The 11,862-nt window shown below is 36.4% G+C and overlaps 1 protein-coding gene across 1 annotated transcript; it reads right to left on the bottom strand.

Annotated features, from left to right (window-relative positions):
- Positions 1-401: 401 nt before the first annotated feature.
- Positions 402-884, bottom strand: LOC149189394 (protein SRC2-like). Its single transcript, XM_089410215.1, has one exon. The coding sequence runs from the start codon at positions 882-884 to the stop codon at positions 402-404; it is 483 nt and encodes a 160-aa protein (XP_089266341.1).
- Positions 885-11,862: the final 10,978 nt, after the last annotated feature.

Below are 11,862 nucleotides of genomic sequence, written 5' to 3'. Positions count from 1 at the left end.
CCAACGTATTCTTGCACAATATTATTATTGATGATAACACTATGCATAAATTGCTATTGCTTTGTTGTAAGCCAGAGCAGGATCTTGATCTTCCTTGGCACAGATGTTACTGTCAGATGGACTGAGATGAATTTTTGCAGCCCCATTCCTCAGCCCAACTTTATTCCTTTTCAATTTTTGGGCCATGAGAATCTGATAGTAGCCAACAGATTTCTTATTCTCCTTCTCAGCCATCTCAACACCATCTTTCTGCTTTTCTTGATCTTTGCCCTGTTCCTTGCATGCACTACTGTTGAAGTCCTGACAGCGGGATTGATGTTCTTGGGCATCAACAACATTATTAGGTTTAATGGACAGTAATTTTCCCACAAATGAAGGCCTGGGTTCGACAGGATTCCCCATCAAATCTCTGAAACCCATAGCCCCCCAGTTGCAGGGATGAATCTGTTCATTATGTGAAGATCTACTCCATCAAGAAGTATGGTCCCAAGGTTGAGAATGCCCTGTGGGTGACCAGATGGATGATGGACCTGCAGTGCCAAGAAACTCATCCCACTGAAATCTGTGCTCCCGTAGCCCTTGACAAAAGTGGAAAGCAAGACCCTCATAGTGCCTAGTAGGGTATCCCTGAGGTAACCCATGCAGTATATCACCATCATCACAGCAGAGGTTTCACAGTGGAGAAAACTCTCTTCCACTCTGAATATGGCCTTGTCGTTCCAAGTAGGGTTTGCGCCCCTTGTTCTATCAATTTGCGTCGTCAGTTTTTTCTCGAAATTGATCCATACAACACAGTAGGTTTGCATCATGCCAAAAAGATGCATCTCCTTCAGATCTTGAGTTGAGATGATGTTAAGCTCCAGCTGTGTGTAAGCTTCCCCCATGATGTAGAGTGAATTTACTGCACAAGGAAATGCAATATTCAGAGACCACCCTGATTGAAATTACAGGAGAAGAAATGCCATGAATGAAATCTTTTGAAATCTGAACATTGTATATAACTGACTTATAAGAAAAAACACATCATAGACTCTCTAGCTCATGATGATGAAAGTAGATGGAAATTAGTGGAGAAGGCCACCCCAAATGGTCATGATCGAAGCCAAGAAGCAGAAAAACCCATTCATAGATACAACAATAATGGATCAAACAAAAACAAATTTGTACCAAATCCATTTGTTGTTTCATTTTAGAATTTTATTGTTGTAATTTCCATTTCAAAACTCCATTAATTCACCTGCACCTATAGTCTCAGGCTCTCATATTCATAAAAACAATGTACAAAATTTTGCTTCAGTTAGTTTTAGATTATAAAATCTACCCATTTCAAAACTCCATTGCTTCACCTGCACCTATCTTCTCAGGCTCTCATATTGATAAAAGCAATGAAGAAAATTTTGGTTGTTAGTGTTAGACTATAAAATCTACCCATTTCAAAACTCCATTGCTTCACCTGCAACTATCTTCTCAGGCTTTCATATTGACAAAAACAATGTAGAAAATTTCGGTTGAGTTAGTTTCAAACTAGAAAATATACCACAACTTCATCCAATGGGCTTGTAATATAGCATTCTTTCCCACATTTTCTTGACTATAAAATAATGTCAAAGTAAAATGAGAGTTAGAAACATTTTTCAATAATAGTCACTTGCATCAGCTGATTATTATCTTTCTTGGTTTTCATCCTTATGGCTTAATATGGGCGGACCATTTTCTACAAGATTAGGAAAGCCTACTATGTCTTTGAAAGATTGATTTGATTAATGAAGGACATAAGTTAAAAATGCAGTGATCATCCTGTAAACAAATATATATACTCTATATATATCAAAGCAGTAGACTGAAGGCACTGAATTTGCCCATTTCAGACTCATATATGATATATTTACACAAACCAATGTTTCATCCACATAGGCTAAGAATATATATCGAAGTAGCAGACTAAAGGCACTGAACTTGCCCTTTTCAGATTCATATATCTATTCAAACTTTTACATAAACTAGTGTTTCATCCACAGTGGCAGAGTGGTGCCATCGTGACTGTCTTGTTTCTGGTGAACAGACTCTAGAATCTAACTTGTAGTTTTTATATATGTGATGGCAAGCTATCTTATTATAGTGGAATACCTGATATGATTGATATGATCAAAGTCAAACAGTTGACTTTGCTCATGTCCATCAAAAATCAGTTGATAGTTTTCATTTAAAAATATTTTTGCATTGTTCACTCTTTGCATACCTTTATTTGGAAATAGTCAACTATGCACATCATATAAACATTCACTCCATTACCTTGAGATTAAAAAAATCCATTACAAGAAACACTTAACTATAACAAGCTATACATTTTTATTTTCTAGGACACCCACATTAGCTTACTTTATTCCAACCATTGGGAGATTTAAAGCTTGACAGATATTGATATCTAAACTCTTCCATAAGAACTATCTATTCTACTAAAACAAAACCACCAACCAGACATTGCTTTTTGCTCCTTGTTTGAATTGATTTCTGTATCCACTTTCCACTGTCAAAGATTTGGCAAAGGGATCTTGACATTCTGTGGTCTTCTTCATTTCTTTTTTTCACAAATTCAGTTGTGGTTGGTTTTCTTCTCCTGGTCCCTGTTCTCAAATGTGGTCTTCTCCTGTGCTGAGACTCGAGAGTCTATAGGAGTTTTCTTCGTTCTTCATGGGCCTTCTCTGTAGCTGTTGTTTCTATAATTTTGGTTGTTTCAAGGATTTGGCAAAGGGATCTTGACGTTCTATGGTCTTCTTCATTTCATCTTTTCACAAATTCGGTTGTGGTTTGTTTTCTTGTCCTGGTTCCTGTTCTCAAATGTGGTCTTCTCCTGTGCTGAGACTCGAGAGTTTGTAGGAGTTTTCTTCCATCTTCATGGGCCTTCTCTATATCTGTTGTTTCTATAATTTTGGTTGCCTTCCTTTTGGTTGTCTTCTAATCTAAAATCAGTTGATAGTTTTCATTTAAAAATATTTTTGCATTGTTCACTCTTTGCATACATTTATTTGGAAATAGTCAACTACGCACATCATATAAACATTCACTCCATTACCTTGAGATTAACAAAATCCATTACAAGAAACACTTAACTATAACAAGTTATACATTTTTATTTGCTAGGACACCCACATTAGCTTACTTTATTCCAACCATTGGGAACTTTAAAGCCTGACAAATACGACAGATACTGTAGATACCAACTCAAGCAGTGGGAGATCCATGAACTTATATTCTCATGCATGGGTGATTAGAATACCATCTTGAAAAATTTATCTGCCTCCAAAATGCACACGTATTGACCTGCTAAGACCCAGAATTATTATGTGTATCTTAACATTGTTGTTGGGTTTGTGTTGTGAATATTCACACATACATAACAAATGTGATCACTACTGTCGCTTTGAAAGAAAAATGGTTCAGATCTGTACTTAGCATTTTTTTTGTCATTCACACATTAAGAAAGCGGAAAACAAATACATGCATGTGCATTTGCATTTAGAATGCATGCGAAAATTGATTTAGGACAATGCATCTTAGTGTGTGCTCTCTGCTCTATGTTAAAACAATTTCACTTCTCTTTCCTTAGTAGCTAAGATTTTCATTGCAAAAAGAAAGTAAACAACTGTTTATCATCTTAGATTGCATATTTAGGAATTGTATATCTACATCACGCGATCAACCTTAAAGGCAAACTTCTTAAGAAAGATCAACTATAAAATAAATTTCAATAAACATAAAAATGCTTTGGAACCCAATGCACAACATTTAGAAGTCTAGGCTAGAGATGTATTCCGGTGTCGTAAAGCCTGGTAACTATCACTTTCATCGTAGGTTTGGTGATTCCTCCTCTTTGAGACGACAAGTGCCAGTACGGACTTGTGCTCCCACGTACCATCGAGTATATATTGGGAGACCACAGTAGGCTATATCCTTTATCCTTAGGAAGTTGTGTTTGCCACCCTATTGATCGCAATGCACTGAACACAACATTCGGGAAGATTGACTATCGTAGCATAAAAGTATTTAGTAGTTTGCGATTGGTTTGGTAATCCCCCTGTCTAGATTTCTAGAGTAATCACTTTCATTCCTTTTCAAACTCCTTAAAATAAAAGGTCCATCTAAGCACTTGTCACTTCAGGCTCATTAAAAATCGAAGGCGACTAGAGTCATCTTTAGCGTTTTCTCGACTCTTAAAAGTTCAGAAAGCAAGTTGTTTCAAAGCATCATAAAATTGATTCAAATCGGAATAACATCACTGTTCCCTCATTGCTCTTAGGCTGAGAAAATGGAGTCCACCAATCAAGGATTTCCCCTTGGGGGAATCCTACTCCCTTTTTCTCTAGGGGAGATGTTGGTGCACCTCATATGGCTACATTATCCCTTCCAAGGCTTACAATTGGCCAGCTAGTATGGATTTTCTCTAACTCTGTCATTCAAAACACTGTGATTCTTGAGCAATCAAATCACCAACCAGATGATACTAGAGTTACCCCCCAACCTTCTACTTTGTTTGTTTCTCCCTCTCCTTCTTCCTCTTCGCTTGGTGAAACTAGTCAAATTAAAAACCAAGTAACTGAGAAGAAGAAGAAAAGGAAGGAGAAGAAGAAGAGGAAGCCAACGATGAAAGGGGGCAACCATGCATAATTTGACGAAAATCCACACGCTGCACCATCCAAACCTAAATCTCCATGTGTCATTTGCAAAGGAAGTCACTATCATCGAGATCTTCCTTGCATCCCGCGGATCTTAAGGGACTGGTCTCCCCGCTTGACGTTCCTTTCTAGCACTATTTTTGGCTATTGCATATTCCTTTACTCTTTTGAGTGACGTACTTTATTTTATCCTCTCATCTAGCTTTCACAAGAGCTGTCCTTTCTTTGTTTGTGAATATGTCAACTAAACAAATTCCAACTGATCCTGAGGATTAAAAACATCTAATTCTAGGCCCGTACAACATACTAAGTACGAGGCAGGTAAGTTGTTCAAAGCTTTTAGATGTTCTAGAATGGTGCCAAAAGTGAAGTTGTTTGGCTTAAAAACACTCTCCTCATTTGACCTAAAACATTTCGGGCCTCATGGCATTACCCAACGTAGGCCTTGACAATGATGCCAAAGCTAAAGTTGTTTGGCTTAGAAACAATCTGCTTATTTGACCAAAAACATTTAGGGCCTCATGGCATTACCCATCTGTGCATATCATCAAATTACAAATCCTGAAATTACATAATTTTATGTAACCTCATCTAGCATAGGCATTGTATTAAATAGTTTCAGTGCTTGGTCATTAGACCTATGTTGAGCTTAGCCACCTATCATTGCATTCTATGCAATTGCACAACTTCTCTCCACCATTATGTACAACATTCGTTTTCTCTGGAAACAAAAATACTCATGCAAAAACCAAATTCCACAATACAAATTTGCCTAATTCAAAACCCACAATGTAGCTCGAACGTAGCTCTGGTGTTGCTACTGCCAAAATCCCTAAAAAATGTATACATCATTTGGCACGGGAAACTCAATCATCATGCCCTATCTGATTGTTTCTAACATGTGTAGGTTTCTGAAATTGTTAATTTATAGCTTTAACTATGTTTCAAAAAATGATCATATAAAAGTTGTTGTAATAAATATCTTTCTTCGTTATGTTTACAAGCTTAGATAACCACTTATTTAGAAACAAATTGAACATGCTTCTTGCCCTTTGCCCTTTAATTCATATATTTTCAAGTAATGTTATAGGAATGTAATGAATATTAAACATCTTACGCAAAGAAAACAACATTTTTGTGTTTTGTTTTGTACCAGAAAATGACAACAAACCTTACTTAGAATGCAATTTTCTCAATGTTATCTGGATCAACTCATATTCAACCATACCTACAAATTGTTGAACTTGAACCAATACAATCAATGCAAAATTCAACTCCATGATATCGTACTGCAAATTCAGATGGGACACATAAGAAACGCATCATGCTTCCAAAAGATTTCAATGATCTCATAGCAACAGGCTTGCTACAAAAGGGTTCTGTTATAAATGTTAAAAGCTGGACTACCTCAACTATTGGTCCATCAACGTGAGTTTGTTATAAATTTATTATTTCAAATTTAACATTTTTATTTATAACACATTCGCTTCTAACAATTATTCCTATGACTCTCATTTGTCGTGTAGGTCTATAAAGCTAATAGACTTCGAAATTTCTACTTCATTTGCACCCTTAATTGGAAATCCAAAAACTATGAGTATCCCGATCACATCTGATGAAAACAATCCATCCTCATCGAACCCAGATCCTTTATCAAAAAGAAACTACCCTCTTCCAACTACTCCAACTCCATCTGTTCTACCAGTTCAAATTCCCATCAAATTGTTAAACCCTTACCACTTAAATTGGTGCATAAAAGGATACGTCGAAAGGAAAACAACTCTTCGCCAATTTCAGAATCAATACGGATGCAGTAAAGTGTTTGGTTTTGACCTGTTTGATAAGAGGGTGGAGAAATACATATTACATGTTTCAACAATGTCGCAGATTATTTTTTCGAAAAAATCCAAGATGGAAATGTCTACATTGTCTCTAAAGGGAATGTAAAAATGGCTAATAAGTAATACAACCACTTGAACAATGACTGGGAAATTTTGTTGAATGCAACATTTACCATAGAACATGTTGCCAACGAAAAAAACATAATCCAATAGTGCAATTCAATATAAAATCAATTAATGATATCAGAATAACAAACGTCAACTCCATTGTTGATATTCTTGGTATTATCACAGACATTTCCAGTGTATGCACTATACGTAGAAAAGACGGCTCTTAAGTTAATAAACAAACATTACAACTTCAAGATATGTCAAGGTATAACATAGATGCAATCTTTTGGGGAGATAATTTTAATGCCATGTCACAGGAAATCTCCTCCCTATGTGCTACAGGAAATAACCCCATCATTGCAATCAAATCTGCGCGTGTTGGAGAATTTAATGGAAAAAATGTTAGCACTACAACGAGATCCATTATTCTTGTAGATCCTGACATTGAAGAGGCCCATACGCTAAAGTCATGGTTTAAAAAAGAAGGTTCGACTGCAGCTTCTACATCTTTGACAACAAGATCTCCTTTTGGCCATCAACAAAAAAAAATAACAACTGCTGATATTTACAGTATGGATTCCTTAGAGAAACCAACATTTTTCTAATTAAAGGGCACAATAACAAAAAATGGGATGGATAGTTTTTACTACATTTCTTGCCCATCAAACTGATGGGAAGAAATGCATGAAAAAACTTATTCCACAAAATACAGGGATGTGGTTCTGCCCAAAATGCAACGGTGAAGTAAGTGACTGTGATTACAGATACTTAGTGAAAATCGACATACAAGATCACACTAGTGAATTAGCTTCAACTGTTGCTTTCAAAGATGTGGAATCTACAATTCTTGGAAATAGTGCCAAAGACTTATATTTACTATCTTTAGATCTAGAACTGATCGAGGAAATTGTCTCCAAAGCTCTATGAAAAGATCATATCTTCACACTATCAGTGAAGACAAAAAATTTTAAAGGAGTACCACGATTGAAATGCATTATCATAAAAGAAGAAAAGTTGCATTTCACAACAGAATGCAACAACATCCTTCGAGAAATTCAAAACATCTCGATATTGTAGATAAATATCGCAAAATGTATTCCTTGGTTTTTGACAATTCCTATTGTCCAATTTTATAAATACAATTTTACACGATATACTGTTGCATGCTTTCTTACAAAATTTTCTTATATACCATTGAAATAAGTATTCGTCCTCCATTGTATCTAGCATTATGTGAGTAGACAAATTCACATTCATTTTTTCTTCTATCATCTTATTTCTTTTAAAAAATTAGGTAACTTGTTGCATTACACATGAAACTATCTACATGTATAAAGAAAAAATACTAATATGTTCTTTCAAACACATTATTCAAATAAAAAATTCACATAACCTATTCAAAACTTATTTTTTTTTCCCTTCTTTCACTTTCATACAATAACATGGTTGTTATCTCCAAATAACATTCTTCTTTTCCCCTCTCTTGCTTATAGGTACCATAAATTTTGTGAATGGCTTCTTCTTCTAATGATGAATGTGCTCAAAGATACTATGCAACAAATAAAGAACGAATAAATACACATCGCTGTGAGCTTTATCAGGCAAAAAAAGACATCAGAGAAAGTCAAAAACACAAAAAACAGAAGGAAAACCAACATTTGTCGTCTGAAGTGACCCACCCCGAAAACAATCCTCCCTTGCAATTATCAAACTCTTTATCTTCTCAGCAACCTCTCAAACAAATACATCCATACCTCATTGCCCTAAACCCCTCCTTCGCACATGCTTTCAGCAATGTTTATACTAATCAATCACATCGAGATTTCTTTGCAAAGATTCATAAACTTCCACCTAAATTCCCATGCTCCATTTGTCTTGAATCATATGTTGGAATACATATCCGCAATTCCAATCACATGTATTGCTGCTCCAGATGCATCTCTGAAACAAAGGGTCATCGCTTCTCATTATCAAACAACATGGACCCTGGTCCTCAACCAGCTATCCTTACATCTCTTTCAAAAATAGAAGAAATGCTCATTGCTAGGGTTAACCCTATACTACAAGTAACATGCACGTGGTGGCCAATATAAATACAGTGGCCACAAAATTTGTTTTCCTCAACACATTACAAAAATCGCAAACATGTTGCCACGACATGTTGAAAACTTGGACATCCTAATTCTCACTTGTCATAGTAATGACCATAAAGCTTATGATTTCATTGTCAGTAAACATCGCGTTCTCGTTGCATTAGAATACAAATTGGCAAATGACCCATACTATAAGAATGTTTGTATTGATAACAACGCATTGGCATCCTTACCAACAATCCTCGCCAATGTCTCCTCCTCCCTTCACCATTCCAATACTATAGAAACCACTGTCTACCTTTCACTTGAGCCACCACATGAGCTCACCAAAGATTCTGCAGACCCATCCATAAACCAAACATCATCATTCATACCCATCATACCTAATACAAATACAGAAATCCAAGAAATCCACCATTATTTACATTCTTACAACCACCAATATGATACTACAATTGAGTGGCCAACAATTGGTTTATCACCAATCAATGAATACAACACAAAAGGTCTACTCTCTATGGCTTTCCCCACCCTTTTTCCGACAGGACCTGCAATGCCAAATCAGGCAAGAATGAAAGCAGTGCAGTTACATGAATATGCACTTCATCTCATACGTTACTATGATAACAGATTTTGAAAGCACCCACGCTTTCGTTATTACATATATAATCTCATGATGCAACATCGCATTCAAGCAACAACATCGATTTTTGTGAAAAACAACATCGTAGATAACTTCCCAATATCTATTCAAGATCTGAACATCCAATTAGAACAATTTCCAGATGAGCAATTGGCAGAGCAAGTCATGCGATTCGGTATCTCTTTACGTGGAACAAGATCATTTTGCCACAAAGCTAAAAATGAACTATCGGACATGATATCTCAACTCGGTTGCCTGATGTTCTTCTTCACATTAAGTGCAGCTGATACAAAATGGCCTGATCTTCATGCAATCATGCTCGGATGTCAACCTTCTGATATTGCAAAACAACAAAAGTGGAGAAATGATAACATTATCTCTAACCCACATTTAACATCACTATATATTCACCATAGATTCACAGTATTTCATGAGATTATCTTAGAGAAACACTTGAAGACAAAAGATTATTGGTACAGGTACGCATTCTACCACATTTGTTTTCCAAAAACTCGAAACAACATTCCTCACCTATTACAAAATTATCTTACAAAAATGCATACTTGACAGGTATGAATGGCAACATAGGGGATCTGCACACATCCATGTTTTCCTTAAGATAGAAAATGCACCTAGTATGGAAAACCTCAACTGGGAATACACAGAAGTAGTTGATATTACAAGGCAGTTCTTCGAAAAATATATTTCCGCTTGGAACCCTCGTACTCCTTCGACTTCAACCCAACCAATTACTTGGACAAATCCTAAAGAACCTTGTCTATTGTCCACACCACAAATCTTCAGAACTAATCCTTTCAATGACTATGAACAACTCATCAATTGTGTTGAACGTCCCACAAAATGCTCAAAAAGCACATGCCTAAGAAAAAATGGATCCTCATTCCAATGTCATTATAAAGCACCATGGGAATTACATCCAAAATCGGCCTTATTCATTGATTCCAATGCCCAAAAAACATACCCCCCTGCTCACAACGACGATCGACTCAATAGCCATAACCCTACCATCTTATCTATTTGGCATGCAAATGTTGACTGCCAACCAGTACTCTCCATACACGCTGTACAAAAATATATCGCCAAATATGCATCTAAAGCAGAAAAAAAAAATCTGAAAGCTTCCACCACATGCTACGTAGAATTGTCCTGGCTTCACCCATTGTTGACCTAGCAACATACGCATTTTGAAAATTTCTTGCAAAAACCCTTGTTGATCGTGACATTGGAGCACAAGAAACCTGCCATATGTTGCAAAAATTACCATTAACATTATGTAGTCGACCATTCATTTCTTTAAATGTAAACCAAAAAATTCTTATGTGCCTTCCACAAACGAACACCACCTCCACTACATCCCCACACATCATAGATACATATATCCAATGCCCTTCTACCCTAGAATCCACATCACTTATAGAATTAGCAAGATACTGGTCATATGATCCTCGTCGCAAAACAAACAAATGGAAACAAAGACCTACAAAAGAAATTGTTCAGGTCATACCACATTACTCCTCCATACCATCCACAACTGAACCTTGCTATGCTGACTTTTGCAGAGTTGAACTTATGCTATACAAACCTTTTCGCCATATCGTACAAGATATAGGAGATTCTGCTGCAGAATTCATCACAAACTAGCAAACATTTTGTCCATTCTACAAACCTTGGCATCAACACCACACACTATCTGATATTGAATCTGTCACAAATGATACCTCAACTATTCATGAAACCAATCCTCCAGACACCATGGAAATAAATGAATGGGAATTACTTTCCCAATTACACCCTACAAATGAGTTTCTCATAAATGACCTTGACATGCTTGGTCTTCATGACTTTGATGACAACCATAACTGGAATCATACCACTATCCCATTAGATCTACAAAATAATGTCATACAATTCATTAAGAATAGCTGCTCCATCCAACGAATTCTTCAAACACATCAACATATCCTGGCGACCCTTACTACATTATCTCCAATGCAAAGAAAAGCTCTAAATATTATTTTTAATCATTTTGCTAAGAAGGATTATTTAGCCGCTCTTAGAATGATAATACAAGGCACTGCTGGTACAGGAAAATCCCTCCTTATCAATTGCATCAAAGATATGCTCATAAGCCTTGCAAGCCTAGAACCTTCACTGATCATGCTCCTTGCCCCTACAAGGGTTGTTGCCTTCAACATACAAGCATCAACAATCCATTCTGCTCTGCACCTTCCTATAAAGGATCTTATGCCCTTAGAAGGTAATGCTCTTGCAAAATTCCAAAAGAACTCAGGCATATAAGGTACATACTAATCGATGAAATGAGCTTCATTGGGCCAAAGCTTCTCAGCCATATTGATGAACGTCTTTGAAAGGCATTTCCACAGCAAGGAAACACTCCTTTCGGTGGTTGTTCCATTATATTGGTTGGTGATCTTGGTCATCTACCACTCATCAAAGACATACCTCTATATGCAGGGACG

This window comes from Pinus tabuliformis, chromosome 3_1 (assembly GCF_031772625.1).
Source record: "Pinus tabuliformis cultivar Carrire ecotype Pingquan chromosome 3_1, CPIR1, whole genome shotgun sequence".
In the NCBI taxonomy this organism is placed as follows: domain Eukaryota; kingdom Viridiplantae; phylum Streptophyta; class Pinopsida; order Pinales; family Pinaceae; genus Pinus; species Pinus tabuliformis.
The sequence above is the reverse complement of the archived record's forward strand: the minus strand, read 5'-3'. Positions and strand labels throughout refer to the sequence as shown.

Excerpts from the sequence above, each read along its gene's own strand:
- LOC149189394 (XM_089410215.1), bottom strand. The coding sequence starts at position 884 with ATGGGGGAAGCTTACACACAGCTGGAGCTTAACATCATCTCAACTCAA.